Source organism: Protopterus annectens, chromosome 6.part1, assembly GCF_019279795.1.
Source record: "Protopterus annectens isolate FY-2018-M chromosome 6.part1, PAN1.0, whole genome shotgun sequence".
In the NCBI taxonomy this organism is placed as follows: Eukaryota; Metazoa; Chordata; order Ceratodontiformes; family Protopteridae; genus Protopterus; species Protopterus annectens.
The window spans coordinates 176681053-176699553 of record NC_056738.1 but is presented as its reverse complement, the minus strand read 5'-3'; the positions used below and the strand labels follow the sequence as shown (position 1 = coordinate 176699553).

At 40.1% G+C, this 18501-nt stretch overlaps 1 protein-coding gene across 5 annotated transcripts in view; it reads left to right on the top strand.

Annotated features, from left to right (window-relative positions):
- TMBIM1 (transmembrane BAX inhibitor motif containing 1) overlaps positions 1-18501 on the top strand; it is a 1047780-nt gene that overhangs the window by 703217 nt on the left and 326062 nt on the right. For all 5 annotated transcript variants that reach the window (XM_044075612.1, XM_044075609.1, XM_044075610.1 and 2 more), the window contains one exon: positions 13786-13825. In XM_044075612.1, coding sequence (XP_043931547.1) covers positions 13786-13825 — 40 coding nt within the window. The remainder of the gene's footprint in view (positions 1-13785; positions 13826-18501) is intronic.

Sequence of the window (18501 nt, the reverse complement as noted above, 5' to 3'; positions counted from 1 at the left end):
ATGTTGTATCACAGGGTGGATCTTCTCTCACAAGATAAGGGGTCTCTCATCCGTCCCCACCTGTCCACACTTCAACTGACACTGTGGATGATTGGGTTTTGTTCCCTCATAGACAGCTTTTTTCTGAAGACGTGCTGCAGGTCATGCAGGAGGCCTGGAAACCTACTACTAGGAAATCCTACTTGTCTAAATGGAAGAGATTTTCAATTTGGTGTCTTTCGCAGGACCTGGACCCACTTTCTGTGTATGTTCCTTTGGTACTGTCTTATTTGTGTGAGTTACTCAATGCTGGTTTGGCCTGTTCTTCTATTAATGCCCACGTGTCAGCTGTTTCTGCTTGTCTGCCTTTGATTCCCCTGTTAGCCTCTAGGTTTGAGGCTAAGCAATTTCTTAAAGGTGTCCTTAATATTAGACCTTCCAGGAAGCCTGTTCCTCCTCCCTGGGATTTTAATTTCACTCTGACAAAATTGACTCAGGCTCCTTTTGAGCCTGCTATGTCAGCTTCCTTGCAACATTGTTCTTGGAACATGGTTCTTTTGTTAGCTCTTAATTCTGCCAGACGGGTGTCTGAGTTGCAGGCCCTTATGGCTTGTCCACCTTTTTTGATATTTCATGAGGACAGGGTGTCCTTGCATACTAATCCTTCTTTCATGCCCAAGGTGGTTAATGAGTTGTTGCTTAATCAGTCTATTAATTTACCTATTTTTTCCCATCTCCACAATCTGACAGTGAGAGGGTGCTAACATACCTTAGATGTGCATAGACAGTTCAGATTTTATTTAGATAAAACTAAAGCTATCAGACAATCTGACCAATTATTTGTTTTCTTTCATCCTAGGTCTTTAGGTTTGGCTGTTTCCAAGGAAACTATTTCCACTTGGATTTCAAAGGCTATTTCCTTTTGTTACACTTTTCATGGCGAGAGCCTTCCTTCTTCTGTAAAGGCTCATTCTACTAGAGCTATGGCTTCTTTTGTGCCTTTTTCACAGAATTCTATTCTTGAAGCTGCTACTTGGACTTCTGTGCATACTTTTACCAAACATTACCAGTTGGATGGTATCTCCAGAGCTAGAGCTGGTTTTGCTGATGCCATTATTCATGGCTTCTTGGAGGGCTCTGCTGCTTCCTCCTCCCAAGTTTCTTCTTGAGCTTTGGCACTCTCCCATTTGTAAGGAATACTGCAGCGGTGAATGTAAGGATATAGTACAGTTGTGTGAAATCTTAGCATAACGGTAGATGTTCTTGCCTTCACCGCTGCAGTATTCACTCCCTCCATCCCCCTTGGTACTTTTTCCTTCTTGGATATACAGGTTCTCTTTGGGTTTTCCTTGGACTGCTGTTCCTACTGGAGCAATCAGTTCTGAAGATGGTACACCTGAACGTCACCTTTATGCCCTTCCCTTTGCAAGGAGTGTCTAGGTGATGTTCAGCATACCTTAAAGCAATGGTAGACTTTGGTAAGCTGTCCGGTCAGAGGGCTTCACGGCAAGGAATACCCATTTGTAAGGGATACCGCAGTGGTGAAGGCAAGGACATCTACCATTGTGGTAAGATTTTACACAATTTCACTTCCCCTATCGTGGCTGTAGGACCTGATCATGCAGATTCTGTAATTGTGATTTTAGCAACTTAACGAAATCTGAAATTTGCTGCTAACACCGTAAAATGATTTTTGAAGGGAGGTTTCAAACACTGCACTGCAACCTGCCACTGATTGTATGTATGTATGTACAGTGGATATAAAAAGTGTACACACCCCCTGTTAAAATGTCAGGTTTTTGTGATATAAAAAAATGAGACCACAATAAATCATTTCAGAACTTTTCCCACCTTTAATGTGACCTGTAACCTGCACAATTCAATTGAAAAACAAATCTGTTGGGGGGAAAAATATAAAAAAAATAAAAAATGTACAATAAGTTGTGGCTGCATAAGTGTGCACACCCTTAAACTAATACTTTGTTGAAGCACCTTTTGATTTAATTGCAGCATTCGGTTTTCTTGGGTACACACTTGCCATCAATTAAACAGACTCTGATTAACCCCAAATAAAGTTCACCTGTCCTAGTAGGATTTTTCTGACATTTACCCAGTTGCCTGCTACAGCAAAAGCCATGGTTCTCAGAGTGCTTACAAAGCATCAAAGGGATCTTATTGTTGAAATGTATCAGTCAGGAAAAGGGTACAAAAACATTTCCACAGCATTGGATATACCATGGAACACAGTGAAGACTCATCAAAAAGTGGAGAAGATATGAGACAGCAGTGATGTTGCAAAGAACTGGACATCCCTCCAAAGTTGATGAAAAGACAAGATGAAAACTGGTCAGGGAGGCTGCCAAGAGACCTACAGCATCATTGAAGGAGCTGCAGGAATTTCTGACAAGTACTGGTTGTGTACTATATGTGAAAACAATCTCCCATATTCTCCATATGTCTGGGCTATGTGGTAGAGTTGCAAGACTGACCCCTTTTCTTACACAGAAAAACATCCAGGCCCAGATAAATTTTGCAAAACAATACATAGTCTCCCAAAAACATGTGGGAAAATGTGTTATGGTCTGATGAGACAAAGGTTGAACTTTTTGGCCACAATCCGCATCCCTCCCACCCATCCCCAGCAAAGGTAACCACCATGAAAAACTTCTCCAAAGCTAACTTTGGGATCCTAAAAACAGAGTTGGCTAACTTCACTGCACCCATGTAAATGGAGAATAGTTGCATGACCGCAGAATCATACACCAGTGCACTGTACAAACACATACACAAATGCATGGATCTCGCCATACCCAATAGAACAAAGACACTCTCCTCCAAAAAAAGGAAGCCAATCTGGTGGTCCCCTGCCATAAACAAACTCTACAACAGAAGGAGGAAACTAGTGCGGAATAAGGTGAAGTCCAAAGACTGGAAAAACTCCCTTATCTGCCTCAACAAAAATTTGAGATCCCTCATCAAATCCTCTAAAGCTAGATATGAAAACAAAATTGCAGCACATAGTAAAGATAACCACAAGGCCTTCTATAGTTATGTAAAGAATCTGCACGGCAATGCCCAGATTTGCTCTGAGCTACTGCACAATGGTACCTCCTATACAGAGCTTGCCAGTATACTGGCCGACAGATTCAGTGCCAACTTTACCCCTCTCCCCCCCCAAAGGACCTGTCACAATACCAGTAGATTGCCAGGCACCCAGTATTACTGCTGCACAGGTTGAAACAGCACTGTCCAAGGCCAAGAATACACCTTCTATGACACCCGACAATATCCCTGGTTTGTTCTACATGAACTACAGCATGAACTGGCACCTCACCTGTGTGTCCTGTTCAACCACAGCCTCACCTCAGATGTTGCCCCTGCCGAATGGTGCACTGCTACAGTCATCCCTCTCCACAAAGGAGGAGCGACTACAGACCCCGGGAACTATTGTCCCATTAGCCTGATGAGGCTGATATGCAAAGCTATGGAATGCATCATCATGGACCTAATAAACAAGGCTGTAGGGAATCTCCATACTCTGGATCCCACACAGTTTGGTTTTGTGAAGGGTAGATCATGCCTGCTCAACTTGGTTGACAAGTCAAGTCACCAGAGCTGTGGATGAAGGCAAGGTGGTTCATACAGCCTACCTTGATCTGGCCAAGGCTTTTGATACCATTCCCCACTCAGGAATCATAGAAAAACTCACTAGGCTTGGCGTCAACCCCTATATCACTTGGTGGGTTGCAAACTGGCTCAGATAGAACCCACAGTGTGAAAGTAGCTGACTCCAAGTCAGACTGCCATTTAGTCTTGAGTGGAGTCCCACAGGGTCCGGTCCTGGGTCCTCTCCTGTTAGGTACCTACTTGTCTGAAGTCCAGGCCAACACAAAGGGACTCTGGCTGACAAAGTTTACAAACGATTGCAAGTTTGAAGCTATTATTAACTCCCCAAGTGATGTTGACATCCTACAGAATGGCCTCATTGTGACTAATAACTGGTGTCAGAACCATGGCCTTAAGCTCAATGCCAAAAAATGTGTCGTCATCCCCCTGTGGGAAAAACCCAGTTCCCATAAATTACCACACTGATAGTCCACTGAACACGGAAGGTGTTATAAGAGATCTGGGAACACAGGTTGACAGCAGTCTCTCTTTTGATCACCACATTGCCACTGTGGTCAGAAAGTCCTTATATGTGGCACATCTCATTACTAAGGGTTTTGCATCCAGGAAGAAAAGAGGTCATTGTCTCCCTCTACTCTTCTCTCATTAGGCCAATCATCGAGTACAATACCCCATTTGGCATATACCTCACTAGACACCTGCAACAACTGGAGAGGTGGCAAAGGTACATCACAAAGAGAATCCTAGGCCTTCAACACTTGTCCTATATGGACAGACTCAAAAAACTCCACCTATTCTCTGTCTCATATCGCCTACTTGGAGGTGATCTCTGCTTGACTTACAAAGCCATGTCTGACCCAGCTCTCTTAGAAATGCCACATCTATAGAAATCCCAATCCCTCCGCACCACACTCTTCAGAGACCTCTACCTCATTACCACAATTAACAGAAAATGCTGGAGGGACAGGTTCATAACCCAGAGACTGCCCATGCATATTCCATATGGAATAGACTTCCCGTACATGTCAAGCAGAGCACCTCGCTGACCCTCTTCAAGAGAAATCTTGATGAGTGGATGGGTAACAGAAAATTCACCCCGGGGATAACTCCAGTGGCTCTACTCAACAGAGGCACTGGGAACTAAGGTCGGATGGCACATTGCCAGGGTAATCCTATATGGATAGGCTTTTAAAGGCCCCAGGGCCATTAGCCTAGTGCACACCTATGAACAATTCCAAAAGGTATGTTTGGTGCAAAAACAACATTTCTCATCACCAGAACACCATTCCCACAGTGAAGCATGGTGGTGGAAATCTCATGCTTTGAGGTTGCTTTTCTTCAGCTGGAGCTTTAGTCAAGGTGGAGGGAATTATGAACCGTTCCAAATACCAGTCATTTTGGCCCAAAACCTTCAGGCGTCTGCTAGAAAGATGGAGGAATCTCGCCTTTCAAAACGACAAAAGCATACATCCAAATCAACAAAAGAATGGCTTCACCAGAAGCAAATTAAAGTTTTGGAATGGCCCAGCCAGAGCACAGACCTAAATCCAGTAGAAAATCTGTGGAGTGACCTGAAGATGGGCTGTGCACAAGAGATGCCCTCACAATCTGACAGATTTGGAGCGCTTTTGCAAGGAAGAGTGGATAAATATTGCCAAGTCAAGATGTGCCATGCTGATAGACTCCTACATAAGAAGACTGAATGTTGTAATTAAATCAAAAGGTGCTTCAGCAAAGTATTAGTTTAAGGGTGTGCACACTTATGCAACCAGCTTATTGTAAGTTTTTTATTTTTTTATATTTTTCCCCTAACAGATTTGTTTTTCAATTGAATTGTACATGCTATAGGTCACATTAAAGGTAGGAAAAGTTTTGAAATTATTTATTGTGGTCTCATTTTTTTATATCACAAAAAGCTGGCATTTTAACAGGGGAGTGTACACTTTTTATATCCACTGTGTAAGTAAATAAATAAATAAATAAAAATCTTGGTTTTGTAGTGGGCAACAGGCTGAAGTATGAAAATAATCTCTCTCACTAGTTACCAAGAAGTATTATGTAGAAAAAAATGTTATGCAACAGACATTTATGTAGTATGGCTAGTCATTGTGAAAAGGTTTTGCTCCTTTACCAGGCTATTATGAGACCACATGCAGAAAACGATATAGCAGCTAATGTTTATAACTGTATTCTGGTACATAGGTTGGAGTGAATCCAGAGGTCTTGCACTTGGCAAATTGTTGGGGTTAAACATCTAAGTTATAGGAATAAGTTCTAACGGTTTTAGTTTTTCCATAAATTATAGACTGATAAGAGAATATGTTATACTAGTCTGTAAATGCATGGACAATGCCTTATCAGCTACCTTAGGGCTAGGATTTACGTATATGGACAGTATAGGCTCTGGAAATAATTGTTTCCTTGTGAATTTGCCACACTGTTTAGGGGGAAAGTTAATTTTATTCTAGGGCTGAAAAGCTGTGAAATGAATTGCCTTTAACAATTAGAAAGGCTTCTTGTCTTGAAGTGATTAAAAACAGACATTGATAAATGGATTTGGTAACAGCTTTTCTGATTGCCAATCGATAAGCAGCAAGCTCATACAACGTCTCTTGAGGCTTGGAGTTTGTGATATATATATATATATATATATATATATATATATACACACACACACACACACACACACGCACCTAATAATCCATACACAAAGATCTTGACATTCATACAGAGGTGCATGCATGATGTGTTTGTGCAAGTGTTGATCCATATTTCTTTGCATCTCATTTTTTAAAATGCTGCATGCGTGTAGATTTGCATATTACTTTTATTATCTTTTTTTCTGATATATTATCTTTTATTAATTGAAAATTTACTGTATTTATATATTACAATAAACATTTAATTAGTTATATGCAAGACTATAGGGTTACCATATTTGGTTATACGAAAAAGAGGATGAAAAAGTATGTGCTGGTGTTATACCAGCACACATTTTTTCATCCTCTTAAGGTTGCCAGATTCTTGACTGGCCTGGTCGGGACAAAAGGTCTTTCATACTAGGTGAAAACCAAAAAAAAGGTCTTTAGTCTTCAATGCGGAACATCGCAGTTCTACATTAAAGACAAGTAGTTCCATGTTTGGCGATTTTTGATTGACTTGTATTCCGGTATACGAGCCAATCAAAAACTCACACAATGGACCCTCTTCTGTTCAGTGTAGAACATCAAGCAGTTCCGCATTGAAAAGAGCTCCAATGTTCATTGTGTTTCACTGTTGCAGTCATTACACTTGGGTTGTACTTTTTGCAATTTTTTGATTGGTTGGTGTACCGGTGTATGGGCCAATCAAAAAAAAAAAACAAAGCGGAGGCTGTTTTGCCAGGACTGTAACTGGCAGTGCGCGACTCAGGATCAGACTGCCGATTCCGGGACAATCCCACTGAAATAGGGACTTCTGTTTTTTGAAAATTCTGAGATTTACCCAGACAAATTGCAGAATTTTCAAAAACCGCCTGGACAGAAGCCCAAAAAGAGGACATGTCCGGGGAAACCTGGATGTATGGTAACTCTACAAGACTAGTCACTTTACCAAAGTGAAACTGAGCTGTGCAAATAGATTTTGACACATTCCCACTGAAGAACACTGCATGAAAAGGAGTTACTGCAGGGAGAGAATATCACCTCCCCCACTCCATCGCTGATGGTACAATGAACCCAGAGCTGACTACAAATAATAGTGCAAAGTTACATCAGTGACAACCCAGTGGTTGGAATGAGTGTCTGTGTGTGTGTGTCTGTGTGTGTGTTGTGGGGGGGGGGCTTCCTCTGTCTGATATTTTTCCACCTGGAAAAGCTCACCCAGACTCTGCCCCACCTTGCTGAGAGGGAAATGTTTGTTTTTGCTTTATTGTATTTTGTATTGCTTCACTGATGTCTTCTGTTTTGTATATTGTGATTAATTTCCTTTACTCTGTGTTTTACTTGTATGCTGCTTTTAAATGCATAGTTAAACTAGGAAAGGGACCACGGCAGTGTCTCTTACGAGTCACACAGAAATTAAGTTTTTCCCCACACACACTCCCTGGTGATGCTGTGTTTTTAAACTCAACTGTCTTTTTAGTTGCCTGGCCCTTTGGTTAATTTTACCACATATCTCATTCTCTCTCCTCTTTCATTGGCTATTGTGAGTAAGCACAAAATTATCAGTTTCTGAAATCACTCTCCTTTAGCTATTTCAATTTCTTGGCCATCCCACCATATTCCATAGAACCTGAATACAAAGTGCCCACCCCCTTTCACTCTGTCTTGCTCTTTAAATTAGTGGCTCTCCATTTAGATAGCTTATGTTGCCCCCTCTTTCATATCTACGTCATCATTCTTGACCAGCTAATTCTTTCTATTCAGTAATCACTGCTTGATTTGCTTCTAACTTCAGAATATCTCCCTAAATACTTCATCCATAAATTATCAGAGTCTAGTTATTAGTTCCCCTCAGGTGTATGGCAGTACCCTGTATAAAAACAGACACCTTGAGTTGACATTTTGCCTGTGAAAGTACAATTGAAATTTCACCAATACCTAGTTGTACTCAGAACTAGTTTGCAGTCAATCACTGTCCCCACTGTTGCAAACTGGATACTCCTAATATTACTTTATATTCTCATTTCAGCTGTCTAATCAGTAAAAAAAGGTATGTTGCCATGGATATGAACTTTCCCACTATCTCAGTTCAGCTTGGTACATATGGGCATCCTGAGGCAGTGCAGAATTTGTCTCGTGTTTACTGACAATCAGTTAATTCTCAAACAGACTGCTGTCACATAAAGTCACTCCTAATGTAAATAAGGTTGTCAGTAGTACACATGCTGCACCCATCACACACAATTCAAAGAAGAGATATAGATCCACATATGCTGAGGCACTTAAGTGTAACCTTCTTAAACCATAAAGACCTCCACCTAGACAAAGGACACATAAATACCCTCAGCAGCCCTGAATGCACTCTTTCAAAACACCACCCACATCCAAACATAGAGGCACATCTCGTAGAGCCTCTACTTCTAAGCATATAAGGCAAGCCACCACGCAATCCACCATTCTGGTCTTTGGAAACACATTGATGTTCCTCTCACCAGGCTGAGTAAGGAGAAAGTCATGGTCATTTGCTTATCAGGGGCCAGGATCCACCACATTATGCATGCACTCAGGTCATTGGACCATAAGTACCAGCATGACTCAGTCATAGTCCACTGAAGGTACTTCCAACATTGCAAATCAAAACCAAGAAGATGTAAAGGTGTTACTGCTCAATGCTAGGAGTTTAAACAAACAAAAAAAAAATCAACACCTTAGAAGCTCTTTTCACCCTAGAGAATGCTGACATCTGTGCGGTCACTAAGGCATGGTTTAAAGCCGTGGAAAGCACACCAGACAGTGCAAGGTTATAATGCCTTCCACACATATAGATCTGCTTCTACACAGACAGGGACTAAAGCTGGAGGTATCTCAATTTACATAAAAAATAAATGTACCTCAAGGCTGGTCAAACAGGCCAATGTACTTGAGCTTCTCCACTTTCAAATCACCATAGGCAAAATCCAACACCACTTCCTTGCAAGCAGTAGGTGTCCCTGTATGACCCAGAAACGCATACCGTGTATTTAAACTTATTGAAAACATTTACCATCCAACCCAATAACGTGTTCATGGGTGACTTTATTTAACATTTGTTAACCGTGAAAGTGACTTGGAATGAGCCAGTTTTCAGTGGAGGCCCGGGGAGAAATGCTCCAGATGCATGTCTTTGTAAGCACTCCTAAGTAATTGCTCTTCTCTTAATTGGGAATCATATACAACACCAAGTGTACAGGCACAGAGATTCTTGGATTTTGTAAACACTAATTCCCTGGACCAGACTGGCAACACACCAACCACGGGTGCAAACATACTGGATCACAAATATGGGAGAGTGCTACACACACCCCCTGTTGTAATGTCTTCTCTGGTAAGGACAGACCACAAAATGGTCTCCTCTTAAGTAAAAAAATAAAACCTGGAACCCCAGCTTAACCCTAAAATATTTAGGAACTGCTCTAAGCCTAACTTCCTACTATTAAGTGATAACCTGGCAACATTTCAAGTTCCCATAAACCCTGAGAACACTGCTGCCTATGCAGATGTGTTCACCGAAACCCTGTACAAGCATGTTAGTAGCTGCATACAACAGGAAGAAGTACATAAATAACTCAAAAAAAACAAGCTACACTGGTGGAATCATAAAATCTTTAGGCTGTATAAAAGAAGGAATAAAATTGTGGCAGAAATTAGGAGGTGCAGCACCCACCAGGATAAAAAAGCACTCTCATAAAACTAAACAAATAACTCAGGAGGACAAATAGTCTACCAAAGCCAAATTTGAGATGAATTTGGCCTCCCAGGTCAAGGACAACCATAAGGCATTCTTTAGCTATGTCCACAGCCTCAAAGGCAAAGAGCTCATTGTTAGTAGAGCCACCTGTACTGAGCCAGATGATGTAGCAAAACATCTAGCTGCCAAATTCAGCTCCATCTTTACCCCTCTCTCCCTTTCAGCCTTCCCAAAGGAAATGTCGTCAAGTACACCTTTCCCTGCTGTCACAAGGGAACAGGTCCTTAATCCGCCAAGAACCTTGCATCAATGGACTCTGGCAGTATCAAAGGATGCCTTCTAAATAGTGTGAAACATGACCTATCTGGCCCTATGGAATTGCTGTTTTACTGTAGCCTCCAAAAAGCCTTAGTGTTTCATGAATGGAGAACAGCAATAGTCATCTCTCTGCACAAAGGTGGGCCATCTACAGGCCCTGGAAACTACAGACCAGTAAGACTCACTAGTCTTGTATACAAACCCATGGAAAGAGTGATCATTGAAATGATCAATAATGACATAAGAAACCTCAAGGCACCGGGCCCAACCCAATTTGGTTTTGTCAAGGGCAAGTTATGCCTACTCAGCCTGGTGGACTTCTTTGAGAAGGTCACCAAAGTAATGGATGAGGGCAGAATGATTCACACTGCCTACTTTAACCTGCCCAAGGCATTTTGACACAATACTCCACTTATGCATTCTTGACAAACTCAGAGATTAGGTGCAAACTCTTAAGTCACCTGGTGGATAAGCAGCTGGTTCACAGGACTCAGCAAGTTAGAAGTGGGGAGTCCACCTCTACAAAGAGGACAGTCATAAGTGGAATCCCTCAGGGATCAATCCTGGGACCGCTCCTTTTTGACAGTTAACTGCGGTTCTTCTTTGAAGTAAACTAGACCCCGTTATATGCTGCTATTTGCTTTTTAATCACTTTCTGTAACTTAAACTATGTACCAAATTATGTTTGTTTAATTAGCACAAGACTGAGGACCTAGACAAAGCAAGTAGTAAAAGTTTCAACTGTTTATCCAGCAAATGCTTCCTACATGTTCTGCACTGATATCTTTATGTACCAGCAGTGGATGACTGTTTCTTTTGAAACAGAATGCGTCAGGAGAGGTGATTCCATGTTTGGTACTGTCAGCTTATTTAATTTAATGTATTTGATTTAACTGTTTTAGTCTCAAGAATGTGAAGCGATGAGCAGTAAATTATGTTTGGATATGCATAGTGTACTTCTGCATGAATTGCAGAGATCATCTATCAACAAGTGGGTAAATACAACACTTTCCAGACAAAGGTGGTTAACATCTTGCCTTTATACTATTCATTTTTTTAAAAAATGAATATGTATAGATATTTATATGTACATAAATATCCATATAAGTATATTGTTTAAAATTCTTTTTATAGGCCTTCTATCTTCATACAGAGCAAATAACCATATGTAGAAGCAGTAAATCTGAAAGAACCAATGATGCACCATGAAGAAAATTTAGTTTAATGTCCACAACTCATAGAAATACACATTTGTTAATGTGAACTTAAATGGTAGTTAAGGTTTAATGCTACATGTTTTCCTGGTTTGAATTGTGTATCCATCAATCCGATATTAAAATTGAAATATTTTGATGTGTAAATGTGTTAGACGAGAGCATTCACTGGTTCTTTTTTAACATGTGGTGATCTTGCTGCGTTTTAAAAGTATTTACGGGGGTTGGAGTTTTTTTAGTTCTGATGAAGTTTCTAATACAAGAAACAAAAGCTCTTAACTTGATTTTAATGTGCATTTCTATGAGTTGTGGACATTAAACTGCATTTTTCTTCATGGTGTCTCATTGGTTCCTTCGGATTTATTGCTTCTGTGGTTTGTCCTATCCCATGTGAGATTACTAGTTTGTTGTAAGTAGCCATATGTACTGAGCAGGAGTATGCAGTTGTCTGCCATTCTCTCTCTATGGGTACTTAGAACTAAGTTGTTTGTGCCCCTTCTAAAATGACAAAGGGAAGAGTTGGTTAGCTTTGCTGACTGAAGTAGTTTCCCACCTTAATTTCTGGTACTCTCTGTATGTTAACAGAAAGACACTTTATTTTTTTAGATTCTACTTTGATTTTTCACCTGTTAGGATACTGGCATGGACCATTTTGCCACAGCCAGCTATGCTGGAGTAGTATATATTATGAAGTAATATTGTAGAGGACATTTGTGTTTGCAGTTGAACTGCATCTCTGCACCCGTAACAATGTGGAGGTTCTGCCCACTTATCCCCATTTATATGTATACTGCCTCCAAGGTTACAGCATCTTTGACACTGATCTCCTTTTCTCTGATGTAGTGTCTGACTTGGCAGTAGGATACAAGTTGGGGTTTTGGAGGAAAACATCAGAGGTGCAAGTAGTAGACAAACCTGCTTATCCACTGTAAGGGGTGCAATTAATTTGTCATTGGGCACATTTCCATATATTTAAGGTGGAGAATGTGGAATAAGCAAGTTACTATGGAAATGATCTTAGTTCTGTCTCCAGCCTTCTGTGAGGAATCTAGAATCGTTCTCATGCAGCAATAAGCCCACATACATTCAGGCCTCTGGGTTGTTACTTTGCCCACCTTGGCTCATCCAGCACCTGGTATTCACATTATAGATCAGACAAAGCAGTTACGGCATGAACTTAAATGTACAAAACATGATGAGATGAGAACTTTAATAGGCCCTCATGCTAATAGTCACCTCTTAGGGGAAAAAAATGAACATTGACAGTCATTACAGAAACAGCACTGCCTTCTTATTTATCTGTGTCGAAACACCAACGATGCCATCTCATTTAACTGTCTTTTCTTCCATGAACATGCATCATTTTACCATAAAGGAGGATGCTCATTTTAGTTTATTTTAATCCTTGCTTTTATTTATGCCGCAACAATATTTGCAGTTGTATAGTTCTGGGATTGTCCTTGTCTCTCTCTTTTTTTTTTTCAGTTTTGGAATTTAAAAAATTCTCTTAATACTAAGGGCATTATTAAGTCTTGGGAAGGCCTTCCTTTGAATTATTTTATGCTCCATAGTGGTGTTTATACCCTTTCAAACCTTTGTAATTAACTTTATCATGACACCTAAGTTGTCTGTGAGGAAATCTGGTTACTGAAACTTTTTTTTGTGTCTTGTTTTGCATTTCTCTATCATACTATGTAGATGACTGTGTGGGAATCTATGATGCTTTTTCATCATCTTTAAATCTGGGGTTTTAATTAAGTTGTTATAAAGTGTTGTGAACCATTGGTGAGAGCAATGCATATTAACTACTTAGTATTGTTAAACTGACACAGCTGACAATGACTGCCCTGATATCCATTGTTGGATGCACTTTGTATGAAGAAATAGACATACTTTTTTTAGTGTTATACATGTTAACCTTGACGTGGTATTTATTTTTAATTGGACTGTCAGTACAGGATACTGAAGTTACTGTACCATGTGTAGAGTCAGATTTATGGATTCTGGTAACATGTTAGGACATAAAAACTGTGTCCTAGTTTATGTACCTGCTTTATTACACACTCAAAGTATCGTAGACAGTTGGCACTATACTTATTAAATTATTCTTTGCTGCTCAGGCAGAATTCATATCCATTGGAGGAATATGAATTTTTAAGTGCAAAATCTTTAGTACTATGGTCTCAAATTTGCATTTTAGTCTTCTGTCTAAAAATGTGAATGAATTAAGTAATTTCTTTAGCTTTAACTGATTTTTGCTGTTTGTATTGCATTGCAGGAGACGTTTCCCATGGAACCTCATTCTTTTAGCCATATTTGTAAGTATCTGTACCTGAGGTTTGTTGTTCGGTGTTTAGTCTGTAAACTGCATTCCATTGAGGACAGGTTGTAATTAAGGGTGTCACACAGTGCTGTGAGATATGTCAGCAGCTTTCTAGATTCACCTTGTAAAACTGAAAAGCAAGAATGTCTTATCCTGTGTTTGGGAAGAGTCACATAACACGTCAGAGGTTGTTATTATTTTGATTAACAGTGGTGAAGTACACCTACTTAAATGAAGATCTTTAGCTACTGATTACTGCGCAAGTATTGAAACTTGGTTACCTCAGTGCAAAAGTGTGTGTGGTGCAAGAAAGCACACATGTCTAAAACACTCCCAACTTAGCACGTAATTTATAGTTTTGTGGCCAGTATTAGCATGCACCGCCTCTCCTTTTCAAGTAATCACATATGTAATGTTTTTTCGAGCATAAATTTTGTACTTAATGTACTGGAAAAATATTGTCTTTCCCACGTATATTACTGTTGTTGCTGCATTTGCATTTTAATGTTAATCAGAATAGTTCTGTGCAAAATAACTGTGCGAGAGTGGAAGGGAGGTGGTGCCAGTGTATTTCATCCCCTATCCTTGGAGTGCCCTCTTCTGGTAGTATACTAGCGTTGACATATATTAATCTGTGCATCCTGAATAGCAAGGCAGTTTGAGATGCATACACCCAACTTTGATGAATTATTTCATATTCCACATGTAGTTGTTTTCTGCCAGAAAATTCTTATAATGCAAAGAAAGATTTGAATAACTAATGGGACTGGATTCATTTCTAAAGTCCTAGTGACCAATAAGCATAAACAAATACTTTGCACCACACAGTTTTGTATTCTTAATGGCTTGTTTTTAAAAATTAATACTATTTTATTATGTAAATGATATAACCTGTGTCTTGTTACATTTGGGTAAAAGAGATTCTGTTGTATATTTTTGTGTACAACTTTGTGATTGGTCAGATTTTCTCTGCAGTGTTTAGGAACGTGTTTAAATAAGTTCTACTAATACTGAAAAGAGTTTCAGGGTGATCCACAAAAATACTTGCATTATTTTATTTTTCACTGGGTAAGCCCACTACACACAAATGTTCATTTTCATGGGTGACCTGGTAACACTGGTTGAGTGACTTGCTCAGAGTTGTATATTAAGCAGACAGAAGCTGAGGGAATCAAACTCTGAACTACAGGTATTAACAGCTCATGGCCTTAATCCTCTGTGCAGATGATGCACTACAGCTTTTATAACAACCAACAGTACATCTTGTACACCTAAAGTGCAAGCATTTTTCATGGAGAAAATTGAGACTACAAAATTTAAGCTACAGCATGAGATAAAAAGTAATCGTAATGTGCTTGGTTTCATACAGACTCCTGAAATGTGATCAGTTCTGGTCTCCAAGCTACTATCTGAACACAAATACAGTGGCCAACACCATATTTGGCAACTTGTTCTAATTTATAAAACAAGTTACTACTCCTGATTAAACAACTGAAATCATTAGATGATGTTATCGGCATTAAAAAATACTATGTCACTTTTGCATCTTGTGACATCAGTAGATTACAGTGTTAATATGCAAACCTATAAACCTACAATAAATTGGTCCTTGTTGAAATCACTTTGTAAGCAAAAATTATCTTTAGGTTTTTCAGGGCACATATGGCTACTTTAAGACCTGTATAGCATATCAAAGTATTGGTTATATTGCTGCACTTTACCATTTACAGTTAGAGGGTAGAGGACTTGAGCCCTATAGCCCTTTATTTATATTTTCCCTTGACATGTGAGCAAAGCAGCTTTATGTGCTACTGTTTTCTTGTTTAGTTTCTATACATGCAGAACTCTTAATTTGTGGCAGTTATGGCTGGTCATGCAGACTAACTATAGGACTTGTTTGTCTGGGAGGATGCATTTGTGATTGCAGATGGATGGTTTGGGAGCAAGATTTTGAATAATTATTGACACACAACTTTATGACGTGGCTAAGAGGTCTTTAATTGTTGAAGCAGAGTAGTCTACATTCAGGGTCCTGTCCATTTGATACAATAGAATAGAAGGCTTTCACACTGTTTAGCAGTCTCTCTATTTAAAGATGATCTGGGTAACACAATAGTTAATCCCCAACCTATTTTGTAGCCATTCCAGCCTGCAGCACCATTATAAGTCTACTATTAATGCACTACCTGAATCTCTTGTAGAAGAGTTAGGTTGACAGCTTTTCTTATAGGACAAGGAAGAAGGCACACAATGGACCTAGCAAAAGCATCTGTTGTGATTTATTTAAAAAGGTAAAGAGAAAAGAAAAGAGGATTGAGGACAATATTTTCCTAAGGGTTGTCCTGCAAATCTTCAAACACAAAAGGTAAATGCAGAAATTCAGAGATGTATATATACCATTCTAAACCTGATACATTAGAAAAAAAATGTATATTGCACCTTTTGACCAAAGACGCAAGCCATGAAGAGGTAATTAAAAGTTCAGAGTTGTTAAAATGGTAATGGAACTGATTCATTACATTGTACTGACCTTATGTACTGTCCATTGTCTAAAATTACAACCATGAATGTTGAGAACTTTTCCCTTCATAGTAGTGGTAAAAACTGAGTGTAAGTAAATCTTCTGGACCTAGGAAGGCTTATTCCTGTGGTATGATGAAATATCATCTAAAGTGACAAGTGAGGCTATTGGGAATCCAAGTACCATTTCTTGACATTCCAGTGAAAAGAAAGATGATAAAATTATTAACAGAAAAAAATTAGGTGTGCCGTGCTTTATAATAATGCCACTTCCTTTTAGTATGCACTAAATATTGCAAGCACCATTTTCCTGATGGGTAATAGGTGTTCAAATGCGGAGACAACGTAGACCATGTAGACGGGGGGCAGGGCAGATAATACAGATCTGTATAAATGAACATAAAAGTTGTGTGTGTATGGAAAGAATTATAGGAAGCTATAAATATTAAATGAAAAATAAGTGGTGAAAATAAAAATGGGAGTGACGTGTGTAGCGTCCCTCACAGCACTTGATTTTCCAATTTGGTCCCTAGTTAGGTATCTTTTGTGTGGATTATTTCTGTACAGCTGCCTGTCTGGGTTTTCTTTATTGTCTTGGATGTTCATCATGTTTCACTGTTGCAGTCCTTACATTTGGGTTATCCTGCTGGCAGGCTACCCGCAGTCGGCCTGAATTCCAAAGTCCTGGTCTTGCGTCTGTTACTGTCGACTCTTCCCTGACGTCAGCGCACCAGGGTTATACAAGATGCAGCCGACGCCATTTTCTTCAGTCTTTCTTGCCGAGCGGTGCTCGAAGTAAAAACAGATCACAAGTGCTGGTCGGCCGCCGCCTGGGATTTTTGAAATTGAATTTCAGATCCGAAGTCTTCAATAAAGCTAAGTATCCCATTGGGGAAACTTTTTCTTGCTCCAGACCGATGTCAGTAAAAGTTAACAATTGTATTTCTTGTGGGAAGCAAATACCTCTTAAGGATTTTCTTTCTAGTGTATTCCTTGCCTAGGCCCTGACCATGACGTTGCTAGTTGTCGGTTTTGTGCTAGATTCAACCAATGCACTATTAAGCATTGGTTCGATTTTGCTTTACATTACTTTGGCCGAAGGTTTAACTAACAACCGACGACCGGAGCTCATAAAAAATGCAAGGAGAAATAAAAAGACAGGCATCCAAGGTCCAAAACCGACGACGAAGCCTCTTGTAGGCCAGTCGCCGGTTCGCCAGTTTTCAGTGAGGTGCTTTCGCAGCCCCTGACCACCGCTACCTCAGAGCCACAGGCCACCTCCGACTCCCATGTGGAGACAACTAGGCCTCTGGTAACTCAAGGTATTAGGCCTACGGAAACAATTCCCTCAGATGGGTCCGGAGCCACTGAGCAGGCATCAGCTTCTGAGGGTGTTTTCAGACCTACACATTTTACTATCAAGACCACTTCAGCAGCTAAGGCAAAGTCTAAAACACCTGTAAAGACAAAGAAACAAGTACAGCATTCTCCTGGACAGTCATCCATGCCAAAGAAACAGATGCTGAAAATGGCCGAGGACCTAATTACTTTGATCAGGGGTTCCCATCCCCCTCCTGATAAAAGGCTTAGGCAAACACTGACTATGACTCCTCTGACCAGGTTTCTATTTCTTCTGATTCCTCTTCAGAACAGGAATATTCTCTTCCTCCCTATGAGGACTCTGATGATGAAGAATCTATCCCTTCAGCCTCTCCTCCTGAGGACTACTCTTTTGGGGAAACCCTGCAGACCATGAGGGAGCATTTCCATTGGGAGAGCCAGGATTATTCAGAATCCAGGAAAAGGCTCAGAGACACTTTTATTGCCTCAGCACAGGCCTCTTGCTATTCCCCCTGTACTAGATATTGTTGGTGATGTTTTTTCTGAATCCAGTTTGACTCCTGATTCTTTACACCCTGCACCAGTTGAGCCAGATAGGTACTACAGGGTTCCAGATTCTCATAAATTTCTTTATAAAAACCCTGCTGCTGATCCTGAAACTATTTCTCAGGGTCCCAAAGGGGTCAAGGCTTCCACTGCAAAAAACCCTGTTCCCTCTGATAGGGATTCTAGAGCACTGGACAGATGGGGGAAGAAAGTTTACACCTCTGCTACTTTAGCTGTAAGGGCTTTAAACTGCCTGTTTCACAT